General features: G+C 34.7%; 1 protein-coding gene across 1 annotated transcript; it reads left to right on the top strand.

Moving 5' to 3' along the window:
- The first annotated feature begins 9,329 nt into the window (after positions 1 to 9,329).
- Positions 9,330 to 12,594, top strand: LOC145086302 (uncharacterized). Its single transcript, XM_079024056.1, has 5 exons — positions 9,330 to 9,550; positions 10,302 to 10,561; positions 10,630 to 10,841; positions 11,406 to 11,673; positions 12,069 to 12,594. Exons 1-5 carry the CDS (start codon positions 9,457 to 9,459, stop codon positions 12,363 to 12,365), a joined length of 1,131 nt encoding a protein of 376 aa, XP_078880182.1. The 5' UTR covers positions 9,330 to 9,456; the 3' UTR covers positions 12,366 to 12,594.
- Positions 12,595 to 18,978: the final 6,384 nt, after the last annotated feature.

Raw genomic sequence — 18,978 nt, 5'->3', positions numbered from 1 at the left:
TATCGACATGGTACTTCATTCCTTTCCTCCGTGTTACAACCAATTTCGGATGACCTACCACATGAACAAGGAAGAGGTCACCCTAAGTAAGCTCCAAGGTCTCCTAAGGGGTGCTGAGAGCAACCTCAAGGACAAGTCTGCTGCACCCACTCCCAATCCACTCGCTGCTCCTGTTTTGGCCATGGGGCAGGGAAGGGGCAAGAAGAGGAAGGCTCCATCTAAGAGCTACCGCAAGGGAAAGTCCCGAGATGCTTCCTCTTCTAGTGGGACCAAAGTTGATCCTGCTAAGCCCAACCCTAACCCAAAGGAGGCAGAGTGCCACCATTGCCACAAAATAGGGCATTGGAAGAGAAGCTGCCTAGAATACCTGCAAGCCATCAGGGAAGGAAAGATCAAGCCGTCTTTCACAGGTATTTACACAATTAAATCTAATGATTCATCTCATGCTATTTCTTGGGTCCTCGATACCGGGTGTGGTTACCACATTTGTTCTGAATTACAGGGACTAAGAAGAAATAGGGATGTGGAGCATGGAAGAATAAATCTAATCATGGGGAACAGAAGATCGTCGCTTGTGACCAAGATTGGAGTGTATTCTTTAGTGCTTAGTAATGGATTAAGTTTAGATTTGAATAATTGTTGCTACTCGCCAGATATGGCAAGAAACATCATTTCATTTCATGGTTTGTTTAGACAAGGATTTAAATTTTCTTTTAATAATGAGAATGGTTCAATTTATGCTTATCTAAATGGTGTCTTGTATTTTGAAGCAATGCCATGTAATGGAATTTATGAAACTGTTATGATTGTAGATAACCTAGGAAATGATGTTTTATACATGGATTCTTCCAATAGTATGGATAGAGCATCCTTGTGGTATTGTCGTCTTGGACATGTCAACAAGAAGCGCATAGCCCAACTCCAAAAGGATGGAGTGTTGGAGTCATTCGACCTTAGGGAAGATGACACATGCGAATCTTGTTTACTTGGAAAGATGGCCAAGTCACCCTTCACTAGCACATGTGAAAGGGGTGAGGGTTTATTGGACCTCATACATACCGATGTATGTGGACCCTTTAGATCAACCACAAAGGATGGGAACCGCTTCTATGTGACTTTTACCGATGACTATAGTAGATATGGGTATATTTACTTAATCAAGCAAAAGTCAGAAACGTTTGAAAAGTTCAAAGAATTCAAAAATGAAGTGGAGAACCAATTGGGCAGGAAAGTAAAGATGCTTCGATCCGATCGACGAGGAGAGTACCTAAGTCTTGAATTCCACGACTATCTCAAAGAATGTGGAATAGTTTCGCAATTGACGCCACCTAGGACACCGCAGTTGAATGGTGTGGCAGAAAGGCGTAATCGAACCTTGTTAGACAGGGTTCGTTCTATGATGAGTCGTGCTTCACTACCTATCTCCTTCTGGGGGTATGCCTTAGAGACTGCCGCCCATATCCTTAACTGAGTCCCTACTAAGAAGGTTGCCAAAACACCTCACGAAATGTGGACAGGGAAAGCTCCGTCGTTAGCACATATCAAGGTTTGGGGTTGCGAGGCTTTCGTAAGACGAGATACTCACGACAAGCTCAAACCTCATAGTGAGCGATGTATTTTCATAGGCTACCCGCAGAAATCCTTTGGATATCTCTTCTATAGACCGAATGACAATGTTGTCTTCGTTGCGAGGAGAGGGGTTTTCCAAGAGCGAGAACTCATAATCCAAGGAGACAGTGGGAGGCAAATCGAGCTTGAAGAGATTCAAGAATCGATTGATGAAGGAACCTCTACCGCTGGCGCTCAACCCGAGAAGGAAACTCCGGTTGAACCAATTGACGAGTCCTTACCTCTTAGAGGTTCCGAAAGAGTTAGAGTTCAACCCCAGTTTTATGGTTTTCATATTACTACCGAAGGGGACACGTATATTAGTGATGGTACAGTAATAAATCTAGATGAACCTAATAGCTATAAGGAAGCCATGGCAGGCCCGGAGTCTACAAAATGGAAGGAGGAAATGGACAGCGAGATCCAATCCATGCATGACAACAAAGTTTGGAATTTGGTTGATAATGTGCCCGGACGTAAGACCGTTGGGTGCAAATAGATCTTCAAGAAGAAGACCGACGTGGATGGAAACGTACACACATATAAGGCGCGATTGGTTGCGAAGGGCTTTACTCAAACTCCCGGAGTTGACTATGATGAGACCTTCTCACCAGTTGCGAAGATAAAGTCTATTAGAGTGATGCTAGCTATTGCCGCATTTCATGATTATGAGATTTGGCAAATGGATGTCAAGACTGCTTTCCTTAATCGGAAGTTGGCTGAGGATGTTTACATGGATCAGCCAGAGGGTTTTGTTAATCCGAAGCATCCAAATAGAGTGTGTAAGCTTGAGAAGTCCATTTATGGACTTAAGCAAGCATCTCGCAGATGGAATCTTTGCTTTGATGAGAAAGTCAAAGAGTTTGGATTTGTACGAAGCGAAGATGAATCATGTGTATATGTCAAAGCCAGTTGGAGTATAGTCAGCTTCCTCATTCTATATGTCGATAACATATTACTCATAGGAAACGACGTCCCGACACTGCAGGAGGTTAAGTCCTGGCTCGGGAAGTGCTTCGCTATGAAGGACCTCGGAGACGCTTCCTATATCTTAGGTATAAGGATAGTGAGAGAACGAAGTAAGAGACTAATAGGACTTAGTCAGAACACTTACTTAGATAAAGTGCTAAAACGTTTTAGTATGGAAAATTCGAAGAAGGGAGAATTACCGATACAAAGTAATGCCAAGTTGAGTAAGACTCAAAGTCCGAGTACCGAAGCCGAAATAGTAGAAATGAGCCGAGTACCATACGCTTCCGCAGTTGGCTCAATCATGTATACTATGACTTGTACTCGCCCTGATGTAGCCTTTGCTTTGAGCATGGTTAGTAGATATCAAGGGAACCCTGGCAGAGCCCATTGGATTGCGGTCAAGAATATACTTAAGTACCTTCGGAGGACCAAGGAATGGTTTTTAGTCCTCGGGGGGCGTGATGACTTAAAGGTGCGAGGGTATAGTAACGCCAGCTTTCAGACTGACAGGGACAACTTCCGTTCGCAGTCGGGCTGGGTGTTTACCCTTAATGGAGGAGCAGTAACTTGGAAGAGTTCCAAGCAGGAAACCGTAGCTGATTCAACGTGCGAATCAGAGTACATTGCAGCGAGCGAAGCATCGAAGGAGGCAATATGGTTGAAGAACTTCATTGGTGATCTTGGAGGTGTGCCTGCCATAAAGGAGCCTATGGAAATTTTCTGTGATAATGAAGGAGCGGTTGCCTTGACCAAGGAACCAAGGGATCATGGCAGATCTCGTCATATCGACAGAAAATATCATTTTATTAGACATCGAGTAGAAGAAGGACACCTCGTGGTTAGGAGGATATCATCAGAAGATAACCCAGCAGATCCGCTTACGAAGGGACTGAGTAGGGTTAAGCATTTGCAGCATGCTAGGAGTATTGGACTGAGAAATGATATTAGATTAGATTAGATAATTTTAGAAACTTGTAATAGATAAATGTAATTTAACATTTGATGAATAAATAAAGGAGTATTATTTATAAGTAAAGTTACTGTCTTATGTTAAATGTTTAACTATTGTTTCACTTTGCATGTTTTGACTTCCAGAATAATTGAGTTTATTTAGAATAATCGAATTATTCAAACAATCCACAATCGTTCATATGTTGGAAGTAGGTATGAATGAAGATTGTCATGAATTGGTGTGTAGATTGTCTAAATGGTATTAGACATAGCAAAAGTTTGCTGCAACGTTCATGAGTGCTTATGAACTAGTTTTGAGCATTGGAACAAACCCGCGCTTGCTAGAATCACCTTATGGAATGTAATAAAAAGGGTGATTGCAAGACGATAATATCATATGGTCTTAAAACCTAGATATATGGTTTGTTATTTGTTAATTGGTTGTACATTGATAATGCGAAACCGCATCAGTAAATTGATGTTATAAAACACATTGTTGTGTATAATTGATTAATGAATAAGTAAATGCATATAAGTCGAAGTTTATCTTTTACTTTTATCCTAAGAGGGTAAAAGCGATATCTCGGCCGCTCGATGATTTGATTTGACTTATGCGCCGGGCCCAGTCAGAACTAAATTGATGTGTTTGATTAAGTTCTATGTCAAATAAATCTGAGATCGAGAAACCAACTGCTGGACAATTGGTTCCATAGAATTGTTCGCATGATATCTTAACAGAGGACTGTACGATCCCTTATCTAAAGGACATGACTAATAAGATCAGAGTTTGACAGTGTCTTTGAGAGCTACGATTGCTAATCGGATTATGCTTGTATATATAGTTACTAGACTTATCCAAGTGGGAGACTGTTGGAATATTGTCTAAGGCTGCAACTATATTTGGCAAGTATTTGACCCGGTTGTGCATGGTCCTTTTGGGTTGCCTTCACCATAGCAACTTGACAGGATGATTTATAATGAGAGAAGAAATATTATTAATATAGTATGAGAATAATATAAGGAATAATAATATTGTTATTTGATTAATATAAGTCATAATTTAATTAGGAATTAATTTGGTGACTTAAAGAGATTAATTGAATAAAGGGGCATAAACTGTCAATTGTATGATAGTTGTATTTTGAGCAGTGATTCCTTATGGATAAGGGGTGGACGGTTTTAGGGTTTGAAAGAGCCTAGAAATCGTCCAAGGCTTATCAATAAGGAGATTGGATTGCTTAGGGCCTAAGTTATCCAATTAGGGTTTAAGGGTGAAACCCTAGGAGGCTCACTAGTATAAATAGACCCTTATGGTTAAGAAAATCGGCACCCCTTGGTATTGGAGAAACCCTAGCCGACTTTTCTCACCCTCTTATCTCTCTAATCATCCTCTTGCTAGTTGGTGTTTGTAAGCCATTAGAAGAGTGACATTTGTGACTCTAAGCTCCAAGGACAAGAAGATTCAATCAAGCAACTCAAGGTATTCCTTAGATCCGATTTCTTATGTTATGATTTGAATGTTTTCATTAGATCTATCAATAGAAGTCTTGGATACATTGCATGTTCAATTAGAGAAACCTAGATCCAAGCATTAGGGTTTGTATGTGCACATAGGAATGTTCTTATGGCTCAAACCCATCAAAGATTTCATAAAATTTAACCTTTTCAAAACAACCCTTTTTCTGTAGTAGTCTTTACAAAAACTGTTGTTCCTAAAACATTATTTAAAATCAGAATCTCTTTTAACATAGTTTTCAAAACATTCACATTATCAGAGTTTCGCAAAAATCATAAGTCCAAAATGCGAGGATGTGTACGGTCACGCCTTCACCTTGCCACTATCCACTGAAGTACCTGAAACCATAAACCAAAACTGTAAACATGAAACTTAGTGGTTTTCCCAAAATACCAACACCAAAACAGATAACATAAACAAATAACAACATGCTAAAATACTCATGCCTGGCCCAATCAGCCTCGGGATGGAATACCAGGCATGTCTACGATGGGCCAATCATCCTCGGGATAGAATACCCTCGTATCATAAGCAGTTTGGTCTAAGACTTCCTTCTCCAAGTTAGAAACTTCAAGATCTTCTAATTCCTTCACAATGCACGAAATGAACACCAAACTCCCTTCCAAGGCTCCAAAAACTTGACAATGGAGGCTGAGTTAGTCCCTCCATCTCAAATGCCAACTCGTCGAGTTGGTTCATTAAACCCTCACGATCCATCCATCTTCAACACGATGAGTTAGTCCCTCCATCTCGTCGAGTTGACCTAAAAATAGGGTTATTCTCAAGAATTTCTCTTCAAGATTTCGGATGTTACAAGGAAGCTCTCTCCAAAATCGAAAACTTGGAAGGCAAGGTAAGGGTTTCAACCCTTACTAAAAATCTCGAAACTTAGGGCCTAAGAAACCATTGTCCAAGAGGGTTTAATTGCCATAAACCCTAATTGATCAATTCATTTATTATAGCTATTCAATAGAAATCAAACCTAACGCTTTGATACCACTTATGGGTTTTAGAGATTACAAAACAAACTTAAATCCTTAAGTGTGCATGCAACCTAGACCAAAAGATCTATGTTTTCTCTATTGAACCTATAAGTGTGAACATCAAATAAGAACCATAAGGAGCTCTAGGAATTTTCAAAATTAAGAAAGAAAGAAGAAAAACATAACTTTTGATCATTTTGAAGCAAGCACCACAATTGCCGTGCCTCTAGTGGTTCACACCCAAGCTAGCAATGAAAATGATTAGAAGAGAGGGAGGAGGAAATTTTCAGATCTCACTTGAGGAAGGAGTGGCCGAAATTTTCAAGGCATAGGTCCCTTTATATAGTGCAACAAGGAAACTCTAGATAAGCCCCAAACCAATAAAATAACATTATATTATTTTTGGTATTTATCTAGCTTCCTAATTATCCTCTAATGATAATTCTAGAGCTCTAAAAGAACCTCTAAAACCGTCCGTCACCTTGGTGGAAGGTTTTAGAGCCTTTTGCTCAACTATTTAATAGTTGCACTTTAGTCCCTATACTTAAAATTATTTCTATTAATTCCAAAATTAATTCTAATTAATTTCTGATTAATTATTAATCAAATATTACTATTCCTAATTAATATATTATTCACACAATTTATTAATAAACTATTTATTTCAATTTATTAATCAAATAATAAATCAACCTCTCTCTTTCCAAAAAGTCATCATGTCCAATTGCTAGGTTTGAGGGCAACCCAAAAGGACTGTGCTGCTATCAATTCAAGTTTATACCAATTATAGTTAATGGCTTAGACACCTAATCCAACATTTTCTTCATTAAGAGCTTAATCCTTCAGGACCCAAAACTCATATCATCAGATCTGGTTCTTAATAGCTTCATAATGGATAAAGTTTCCAACTTTATCCATTAGGATGGTCCAAACAACCAAGATTTAGTCTTTAACTCTCAAAGTGACCAAGAATTCATCTTTCTTAACTTAATGCATTATGTCCAAGTCTCCAACCTTCAGATCTAAATCAACATGATGTTTAGATGGATAAAGTTTCCAACTTTATTCATAATAATGTCTCAAACTTTCAAGATCTAAACTTTATTACAACAAAATGACCTAAATAACCAAGATAACTTGCATGACTGAAAGGGAAGGAAAAATATCATAACTTTCCTAATCCACAAGGTCCAAGAGGCATTCCGAACTGATCAAAAGGTGTTAGAGTCCACTCAACTCCAAGATCATCCATAAAATGGACCAAAAGTGCCACAAACCACAAATGAAGAGATCTAAACAACTAAGGAGAAAGATATGAACTTTATACTCATAATAGTCCAGAAATGGGGTGACTTTGATAGATCCAAACTTAAAACAACATTCCTTGTAGGGCTGGCAATTCTCGACACGACACGCGACACGACCCGCGACATGACACGAAATAAATAGGTTTGGGTTGAGTTTGTCAACCCGCCAACCCGTTTATTAAACGGGTCATATATGGGTTTCTCAAAAAATAAATGGGTTGACCCGCCAACCCGTTTATATTCTTAATAAAAAAAATATTTTATTTTTAAATGTATTTATATATCAAGTATTAATATTTAATAAGTATTATATAATATATACCATTGATTCATAGACCATTTGATTGTTTTGACATTTTTTGACTCGTGGTAGATGGTCTAAGGTCGTAAGTCGTAACCTATAAGGCTAAGTATGTAACATGTTTGTATGAATGTTTTTAATTTTCATCTGGATGTTTAAGACTTAAATGTCTAAAATTCAGACCCACGAACCCAAATCTGACCCACGAACCCTCCAACCTGTGAACCCGTATAAATAAATGGGTTGGCGGGTCATATATGGGTTTATGTTCCAAACCCGCCAACCCGTGACCTGTATATTTAAATGGGTCGTGTTTGGGTTGACATATTTTGACCCGCCAACCCGAACACGACACGATTGCCAGACCTAATTCCTTGCAATCAAAAGAACGTTCTTGATCTTCAAGCTTCATCAAAATACCACCAAAAACATCCAGAAGAGGTGAGAGGAGAGGGGATGAGATCAAATCTTGAAAGAGGGAGGCTAGGGTTGCTCCCAAGGTGTTCTATATGTGATGGAGGCTAAGAAAATACCCTAAAACATCAATCTTTACCTTTAAATACGTTGAAAACCCTAAAATTCATGGGCTTGGGTTGCACAACGGTCATCTCATGAGAACATGCTTGTCACCTCGTGACGACTCTCACGTCGTGACAAAATGATTATCACCTCGTGACGGCTCTCACCTCATGACAACATGCGTTCACCTCATGACGATTCCACTCCAGCTTTCAACAGTCATAACTTCTTCGTTTTAACCCCGTTTTCGGCGATCTTTATATGCATACGAATGTATTGAAAAACCCCACAATCCTATCTAATTACTTTTGAATTTGTACTTGTTGAAATAAAATCATAATCCATGCAAGGAGCTTGAAATATTACTTTTCCTATTTTACACTTTTGCTTCAAAGCATAATTTGAGGGTTTTAATCACTTAATCAACACTATCAACATCCGATAGGATCTAAACACTATTTCTTTGAAACTCAAAGCCTTTACATGATCGAATTACGGTCCACAATCTGGAAATAAGAAACATCACGAAATTGGATGTTATAAATATGTACAAATACGTATAATTATATATTCTATACAATATAAACCTTATATATATATATATATATATATATATATATATATATATATATATATATATACCTACTAAATACAAATAAATATATTTTTAATATATAATTACGTTTTTAAAGACGTATGTTGACTTTCAAATGTATATAAATACTAACTAGAAGTAAATATATTTTTAAATACTAAATAAAAGTACATATATTTTTAAATGTATAAAAATATTATTATACATTTAAAAACATATTTAAAAATGTATGTATAAAATATATACATTTAAAAAGGTATTAAACATATTATAATAATAATAATAATAATAATAATAATCATCAAAGTAATAGTAAATCCGAACATTTTTTACACTTAACAGTAAATCCGAATATTTTTGAAAACTTAAGGGCTTATTAGCATCAGGTAAACACGTATGTGACCAGGAAACCGACTAGAACAAATTAAACAAAACATCAGATTTGATCTAAAACAAGTTTAAGTGTAAAACCGATATTTTTTTAAATAAACTTAAGGCTCATTTGCCCATTTTATTAAAACGAAGTCTTAGGACTATAGTTGTATGTTAAAGATACGTCTAGGGAGCATATTTGTATTACACTTCCGACTTGGACACTAGGACTCAAGTCATCAAATGCAGTGAAGCCACTAAGCAAGCATAAAAAACTCAAGTCGGTCGATTTAGTAATAGATTTGACCTTCCTTCTTCCCCGCATATAAACAATGGCAGCTGGTGTCACAAGGAAGATCTCAGCTGCATCAGCTAGGTCACACACCAGGAAATCCAAACCTACTTCTTCATCAGTTCTTCCAAAAGGTATGTAAACCGTTTTCTTCTCCTTTTATCCTCTTTTTTCGATCTGTCTCTCTTTTTCTTTTCTTTTTTATGAATTTAAATAACCATCAGATGTGAATTGTGAATACCTTGTTTTTCAGTATCGGAGTAATTTCTATTCTAAAGAACTGTTTTTCCAAAAGAAAATTTTTCCCCTGATTTCAATTCGTGACGTGAATCCCAGTTTTTGTTTGAGTTCAAACTAATTCTTCTCGAATTCCAGTTATTAAAGATGGAATTAGAGTCATCAAACATATAATTTTTCTTAATTTTAAGATTCCAGATTAGGATCGTGTCTTTGACCAAACAAATTGTGCAAATCTTCCAGGACGAACTAAAAATTTCAATGTAAACATATATTATCATAAACATCTTCTGTTATTATACAAGTTACATAACTTATTACAATAAGATACAAAACGAATCTATTTTTCTGCTAACGAATCGCCATTGATGAGATTATAACATCGCTTCAGAATTTGATTTAACTATTTGGCGAAAGAACCTTGGATATCGGTCAAAAGGGTCCGATTGTGGTCAAAATTGACCACCTCAAACAGTTTGGTCCCAACGATCTTGCATTCAATGACTTATTGACCCTACAAGATTATATCTATTTCCATGTTTCTGATTGATTATTAAATAATATCACATAAATCCATAATAGATATGAAAAATACTCAACTGATTTAAAGCTTCCTGATTTGGTTGATTTTGTTTCATGGAAAATTAGGGATTTTCAAGAAATTACTGCTTATCTTCTTTATGGGATTCTTGGCATGGGCTTTCAAAGCATTTCGTCCACCACCTCCAAAAATATGTGGATCTCCAAATGGTCCTCCAATTACATCACCAAGAATAAAGCTTCGTGATGGAAGGCATTTGTCATATATGGAACATGGTGTCCCAAAAGAAACAGCCAAATATAAAATAATAGTCATCCATGGTTTTGATGGTTGCAAACTTCATAATCTTTTCAATAGAGCCTCTCAGGTATGGATCCTTTCATTTTTTTTGGGATATTTTGTTAGTTTTTTTTATGGTGTGGTTGATTTTTACAGGCTCTTATTGAAGAGTTAGGGGTGTACACAGTTTCGTTTGATCGACCTGGTTATGGAGAGAGTGATCCACACCCTGAGAGAACTTTAAAAAGTTTAGCTTTGGATATAGAGGAGCTCGCTGATCAACTACAACTCGGATCCAAATTCTATTTAGCTGGATTGTCTATGGGTGGAAATTTGGTTTGGCCTTGTCTCAAGTACATCCCTCACAGGTGCAAAGCATTTTTTAAATACCGCTTGATGGGACTGGACAGGCTTTCTAGGGCTACTTTCGATGACGAGCATCAGAAGGGCATTTACGACTTTTGCACTGACGAGAGATCGAGAGCGAGTCCCTGTCCCATCTTGTTCCACCTTTTTTTGACGGGACAAAAAAAAATGCAAAATTTGTCCCACTGACATGAGTCTCGGTCCCAGTTCAATGCACGCCAGACGCAGTACAAGGTTGTTTTGTCCTGTCTTGGGAAACAAACGGGCCCGAAGGGCCCGTTTGTTTTGCAGGACATGACATATTATACTGTGTCTGGCGTGTATTTGACTGGGACTGAGACTGATGTCAGTGGGACAAATTTTGCATTTTTTTTGTCCCGCCGAAAAAGGTGGAACAAGACGGGACAGGGACTCGCTCTCGATCTCTCGTCAGTGCAAAAGTTGTAAATGCCCTTCTGATGCTCGTCATCGAAAGTAGCCCTAGAAAGCCTGTCCAGTTGCGTGTAATGTGTAAGAAACACGATGTGATTCCAATTTTGTTAATTTTTGACATGTGTTTTAAATAGGCTAGCGGGAGCAACTCTTATTTCACCGGTGGTTAATCACTGGTGGCCTTCATTCCCTTCAAACTTATCAAATGAAGTATATTATGAAATGTTTAAGCCTGACCAATGGTCTCTACGTGTTGCTCACCATCTCCCATGGCTGACATATTGGTGGAACACTCAAAAATGGTTTCCTAGTTCTTCTGTTGCTTCTCAATCCCTTGATATGTTCTCTCCTCCTGACATGGAAGTTCTATCAAAGTTTACTCCTCCCACTGAACAAGAAAAGGTACTTGCTTTCTACATCACTTTGTAATTCTTTAATCATCTACCCTTTTTATAAATCACACCTGTTATAAATAAGAAAAACCGACAAGCAATCCCATGTGTCCACAACAAACAGAAAATCAAAAGATGCATGATTTACTAATAAAAAACGTAAAATAATATTCAACTAGATTTATAAAGTGAAAAAAGACCCTAATAATAGGAAAAGTAAAAGTAAGTTGCTATAATAAATATATCATTATAAATACATTGCTATTACTTGCATTCAACCTTTGTATTTAGAAAATATTAGTATCATATACTAACAACATGTGATTAAGTAACAAAAGCATTCATATACATACATGACTCATGTTTTATTAAGTTTACTAATCTTTTTTTTTGTGTGCGTTGAAGACATTGCCAAGACAACAAGGAGAATATGAGTCTCTTCATCGTGATTTAATGATTGGATTTGGGAAATGGGAATTTGATCCAATGGAACTCGAGAATCCATTCCCAAATAACGAAGGATCCGTTCATTTATGGATGGGTGATGATGACCGTTTTGTCCCTGTAAAATCTCAACGTTATATTGCCAAACAACTCCCGTGGATCAAATACCACGAGGTAACACGTGCGGGCCACCTATTTTCTTTGGCTGATGGGATGACCGATACCATCCTCAAAACACTTGTAAATGTAAAAGATTAGTTTCACATCTTGGTTTTGAGGTTTCAGCTGATGGGATATTTCCCATCAACTGATATCAGCCGATGGGAAGGTTTTCCTTCCTATCAGCTGATATTCTTCATTTTCCCTTTTTATGTTGGTCGCTTAAAAGTTGAGGTTTTGGTTTTTACGGACTTTAGGGTGGATGAGCGACTTTCGGATGTTGTGTTGTATTTTATTTTGTTATTTATTTGCTTGGTGGGTTAATTTACATATTGTGTAACTATATCTTCTTGGATATTATGTATGAGTGGTTTAGTGTTAAAAGATGTGAATCAATAAAAAAGAAAAGTTAGGCATTAGTCATGGGGATGGGCCTGGAGGGAAGGGCAAAGTGGCATTTTTTTTTTGGGTAACTGAACTATGCTTAATTTTTTTTTGGGTCCAATTGTTTTTATTATATTATACTATATGTATATATATTTATTTAAAAATAAAAAGCTTATAATAGCAATAAGTTTTTTTTTTCTTTTCTTTTCTGGCTCATCAGAACGTTTGAGGATATTTAAATCCTCAGGACCGGTCCTGTATTAGTATCTTTGTAGTTTGCTATATAGATATTATGATTTTTTTCTATCAATTTGATCGTATGGTTGTGTTGTAGTCTTTTTATTTATAAGCTAAGACTCTGGTTGATATGCATCTTTTCAAGTCCAAATAATTTTTTCTGGTTGAATGGACCGGAAAAACTGTTTGATTTGCATAAAAAAATGGGTCTTTCCGGTAAGATATGTCTTTTTCAGAAGCCCCAAAATCATATATTTCTGACTGAATGGGCTGGAAAGACAATTATACACCAAACCCCGTCTCTTTCTTTCTTTCTTGGATTATTAATTTTTTTGAATAACTTTTTTTTTAAAATTTATTTTTTATTGAATTAATATTTTTTTAATGTATTTTTTATATTAAGAAATATTATTTTAATATATAATATTTATATATTAATAAATATTATTTTATTGGATTATTAATTTCTTTTAAATAATTTTTTTTAATTTCCTTTTTATGGATTAATTCTTTTTAATTGGATTACTATATATTCATAAATATTATTTATAATATATAATATTTATATATTAATAAATATTACTTTATTAGATTATTAATTTTTTTTAGTTAATTTTTTTAATTTATTTTTATTGGATTAATTCTTTTTTTTGACAATACCACCACCATCCTAATTTATTAAAGAAAATTTCATCCATCCCACCACTATCGGACATAAACCGGGTCATTTTTCATTATTCAGCACAGTTAATCAGATGTACAATCAAACAACATGGTTTCTTTCATTGTCAGAAAATTTTTACAGACAACATTTTACCAGCTAACGCTTGTTCCAGACAGAAACTATCAAACGGGACCTAAGTCATAAACTGCAATTAATTTTAATTAGACACTTTTTAATGGCTTCTAAACGTTTGACATAAAAACTTTCACAACTATTACAATGTTTACTTTTTTGGAAATCACGCTTAAAACATGCTTCAAAAAACACTTACTTCATCCAACTCATGTTTGTAATGTTTACTTCGAAGGAAAACATGCTTCGATAAGCAATTACTTTATCTAACTCATGAAATTTCTACAAAAGTGATGTTAGTAGAAGTAATATGATAACTTAACAATAATTTTATAGGAATATTTATATCATACATTTTATTAATAAATAAATTTACAAAAAGCATTATCAAATTTTACATTCACAAAGAATAATATGGAATGTCTATAGATAGGTTTATTCAAAATAGTATCGTACTTATATGAGTGCTTATTGGGTGTTTAGCTTTTGAGAGATTCTAATTTTTAGCATTTAAGAAAAAACTCAAAAAATAAAAATCTTCATTGGACACTAGAGGTTTCTAGCTTTTAGCTTAAATAAAAAAAACTTCAAATCCAAAAGCTATTTAAAATAGTGTTTCACAAAAAAACTCAATTATATTTTTGTTAATTGACTTATATATATATATATATATATATATATATATATATATATATATATATATATATATATATATATATATATATATATATATATATATATTTTAACATATGTTTCGATTTTATATTCACAAAGATGTCCTTATATATAATGACTTGTTTTAAAAGCTTCATGTTACCAGGTAACAACTACGAATTAATTTTGCCAAACACATGTGTTTAGAAAAAAACCATATCATACTTCTATTCAATATATTAATAAGAATCAATATCCTACTTTTATCAATACATTTAATTTCCAAAGAATTGTATCTACCTCCTCTTGTTATGTCTCTAGTACGTTAGCATATTTACACATAGTAACGCATTATAAGAGCAGTAAGTAAACACAATTAAACTGAAATGTGTTTGACACATAAAATCTTGATTCACAATACTTATATAAAACCTCATTTTGCCATAAATAAGCTTCAAATACAATAACTAAAATAAAAACTTTGCAAAAGATCTGTATTATCAAAAACATGAAAAAGAAAAACAAGAATCATCTTGGTGTCCGTTGGCTTCTAAACTGTTAAGACCTTTTGTACATTGTATCTGTGTATTAGTCTTGTTAGAGTGGATCATTGTATAGATAGCCCATTTTGTATGTAGCCCTTTATTGTATTTGTATCTTTCATATATTGGTGGAATGCAAAAATTTCATAGGAAATAATCTCACTTACATAAACTAAAGTGAAAATTGATTTTTTCACTTTTTTTAGAATCCAACGTAAAAAGAATTCTTATTTTCTTCCAATTATGTTTCACAAACAAACAAATTGGTATTGAAACCGCAATTGAACATAAAATCTTGGATAGCCAAATCATATCTAAAATATTTCAAAGTCCGCTTCAAACAAAGATTTATTTGTGGATGGAGCCCATTTCAATACAAATCAATGAAACAAAAACAATTAACCACATACAAAACAATTTTGATTTTACTTGTTAAATAGATTCAAAATTGAAAATTTTCACAAAAACTTCCTTTAAAGTTTAAAGAACTGCACCCAAAAACAGCCACGTTCTTCACTTCTTGCTGAAATCTTGATTGAGAACTCCCTTCTAGCATGTCAATTAAATCGTTACTTAATTGCACCTTCAAACCTCCAATCAACAAATCAATAAGTCCAGAAACTTCACAAAAACAGTTCTGTTTGATAAAAAAAATTCTTGTGATGTACCAATTTGTTGTGCTATATTAATGTGTATATGTGTTTAAGTGTTTATTAAAGGATGATCAAGAGAAAATAACCAAAAAATCAAGATTAACTAAGAAATTTGTTTTCGCTTTAACTTTTCTTTTTAGGTCACTGTATACCCACCATAATATATTGTCACAAAAAGTTTCGCCACCTTAGTGTCAATTTTTCATCACACAAACACATGATATTTAGTATACCCACTGCACCACATCATAAAAATATTTTACTTCTTTATTTTTTAATTAACTAAAAAATATTTAATAATCTCCAGAAAAGTCCCATTATTTTACTACAATTCATGAAAAAGTTCCAAACTAAATTTTGTTTCCTGAAAAACATGAATTACCGGTAAAAATGACGATTTGATCATTTTTTTTTGGTTTACTGGTTTCATTATTTACCAGTTCCATTTAAGTCTTTTAACATAATTTACGAATAACTCTCAAACTAAAATTAAGTGATTATTTGATCATTTTCTCCATGTAACATACATTTTACATGTTTCATTGCTAACCTAGACGCCTAGTCATTAAATGAGCTGATGAGATGAATATGTGTTGGTGATTTGTTTCACTAATTGTATTTAAGTGTAATGGCTTGACTTGTTGACCAAAATCAATCTTGATGAATATTAAACAAGTAAGGAAGTTGCGGAGTGCCCACTTGTTTACGTTTATTCAAGATTAAAAGTAGACTGTCATTTAGGGGTGAAGCCCCTGGGAGAGGGGTCTAAGGGGTAGAGCCCCTGACTGGGGTCGACCCGTTTTTAACTTTGCATTAATCCGTATAGAAAACCCGGATTTATGACAGTTTTTGACTGTTGAAAAAACTGTTTTATGACAGTTTTGAAAGTTTTCAGACAACTGAGGTTTTTAACAATTTTTTTGGTCAGTTTTCTGGTACTCACGAAATACATTCATTTTCATTCTCTGTTATGAATATCTTCTGAATCTTATCCAATCAAAGATTAGGGAGTACCATCCAAATACTTTGATTTGAAAGTGAAATCATAATTCTCAGATATCCAAGTGCCTTTATTACCCCGAAATTCTAACAATATGTTGGGTTATATAATGTTATGTTTACCATAAAACTTTGTGTTATACTTTATTGTATTTTTTCGAAATATAAAATGCAGCCAATGAAGACTAATAATTACATAAACTAGCAACAAATTCGTAATTTTTTAAGTTTATAAGAAATTTCAACTTGTCTATCTAATCTTATATAACCCAGCATATCCAACTCATCATCTCATTTCCGCACTTTTTTCTTAGAAACACACATTTTATCAAGTTCATTGTTGACCTGGATACATATTCATAAATGAACCGATGAGATGGATATCAAGTTTTACGGTAAACATACATTATATAACCTACCTTATCAGCTCATTTAATGACTAGGCGTCCAGGTCAATAATGAAACTGCTAAAATATATGTTAAATACAGAAAATGGTCAAATCATCACCTAATTTTAGTTTGAGACTTATTCATAAATTACTTTAAATAATAGGACTTTAATGGAACCAAAACCGTAATAAAACCGGTAAACCGGGAAAAAAGGGTCAAATCGTCATTTTTACCGGTAATTCAGGTTTTTTTGTAAACAAATTTTAGTTTGGGACTTTTTTGTAAACTATGATAAAATATTGAGACTTTTCTAGGGATTTCCCTTTAATATATTAACACATAAACTTAAAATTCAAATTCAAAAAATCCGAAAATTACATAAATAAAATAAAACATACATAAAAGACACAATTTAAACATAAATTACTATTCTTCGTCGCCAAATTTGTTTTGGTATAAATGCTCTGTTAAGTCCTGTCGGATAAATCTGCATGTTTCACTAGATTGAATTTCGAGAACTTTCATCATGTGTTCACTCGTATTCGTATTGGGAATGAAATGTTGTGGTAGATTAACTTCATTAGCCTCATCATATGTACAAATTGCGCTTCCTATTGACTCGACTACCATATTATGTAATATGCTACAAGTGTACATTATCTTTCCGTTATCCCATAGTTGTGCAAGGTTTTTCATTACATATCATTTTTTCTTGAGTACTCCAAATGCCCTCTCCATGTCCTTCCTAGCAGATTCTTGCTTTTTTTTTTTATGAATTTCTTTTTCTTTCATCTCGTGATAACAAGTACGCCTTACCAAAAGTAGCGTAATCAAGGTATATCCCATCACAAAGGTAGTAACCATATTTGTATTCTCTTCCGTTCACAATGAAAGACGTATAGGCACTTGTACGGTCAGAATATCATTGAAAAAAAGAGGAATTACTAAGATTTATGTCATTGTTAGAACTTTTAACACCAAAGAGTGCACGCCAAATCCACAAATCATTAGATGCAACAACTTCCAATATCAAAGACGGCGAACCAATATCACCTCAAGTGTAACATTTGATTCCATGTATATTCTTATTTAATCCTTTAAGTTTGAATTTTTTTTTGCAAAAATGGTCCCTCGTACAATGGGCGTATGTTTGGTACGCTTAGCGTACATGCGCGTATTGAGTCGGGGAACTTAACCACGTACGTTTGGGTGCACGTGGTGTACGCGATTCATACGACAACTAAGACTAAACCCTAATTATTAGGTAATGAGCCCTATTTAAACATCATTAGCCTTTGGACACTCACCCACATCAGCCTCCACTGTTCATTATGTCCCATTGAAATCCTAGTTCATCCTTTGAGTGCTCTTGAGCCTTGAAGTGATTTTTTTGGCATTTTTGGTTTGTATTCAAGAAGAAGGAACTTGGAGACCAATCATTTGTTGAGGTTGATCTTCTAGATCCAGAGTCTTCACCAACTTTGGGAGCTTTTGAAGGTATAAAGTTCTTACCTTGATGATTCATTTGATAGTTACAATTTAGGGATTGTTTATGAGATTTATGTGGTCCCATGGGTTCTCTTTGTGAGTTTAGGTAACTTTAGGAGTTAGAGGTGTTAGATCTCAATCTCTTTGTTGTTATACTGTCACACCCCGAAACCGATGGCAGAAACGTTTCAGGGCGGAGGACGTCATGTAAAGTATCACAACTAATGTACATAGTAAGCATAGTAAACACAACCATTACATTACATAGAAAATTTACATTTGTTTGAAAGGTAAAGTAATACATGCTTTATCTATACATTAGTATAACAAAAGTAAAGACGAGACTTCTATACGCTCCGTCTTCTCCAAAAGATCGCGGGGTACCTGTCTAACGAGTACCTGAGAATACAAGCAGTTTTGAAAATATCAGCATAAGGCTGGTGAGTTCATAAGCGGTTTGTTTCTGGTAAAAGAACAAGTTTCCTTTGGTTTTCTGAAAGAGTTGTTATCCAAGAAAATCCCATTTTTTCTTATAAGAGAAGTTTAGTTATCCATTTGTTTAACAA

The sequence above is a fragment of the Lactuca serriola genome, chromosome 2 (assembly GCF_051521515.1).
Source record: "Lactuca serriola cultivar US96UC23 chromosome 2, Lser_US96UC23_V15, whole genome shotgun sequence".
In the NCBI taxonomy this organism is placed as follows: domain Eukaryota; kingdom Viridiplantae; phylum Streptophyta; class Magnoliopsida; order Asterales; family Asteraceae; genus Lactuca; species Lactuca serriola.
The sequence above is the reverse complement of the archived record's forward strand: the minus strand, read 5'-3'. Positions and strand labels throughout refer to the sequence as shown.

What these genes read in the sequence shown, in the direction of transcription:
- LOC145086302 (XM_079024056.1), top strand. Translation starts at nt 9,457, where the DNA reads ATGGCAGCTGGTGTCACAAGGAAGATCTCAGCTGCATCAGCTAGGTCA. An exon ending in TTCATCAGTTCTTCCAAAAG is followed by an intron (nt 9,551 to 10,301) that starts GTATGTAAACCG and finishes ATGGAAAATTAG; the next exon opens with GGATTTTCAAGAAATTACTG. An exon ending in CTCAAGTACATCCCTCACAG is followed by an intron (nt 10,842 to 11,405) that starts GTGCAAAGCATT and finishes TGTTTTAAATAG; the next exon opens with GCTAGCGGGAGCAACTCTTA.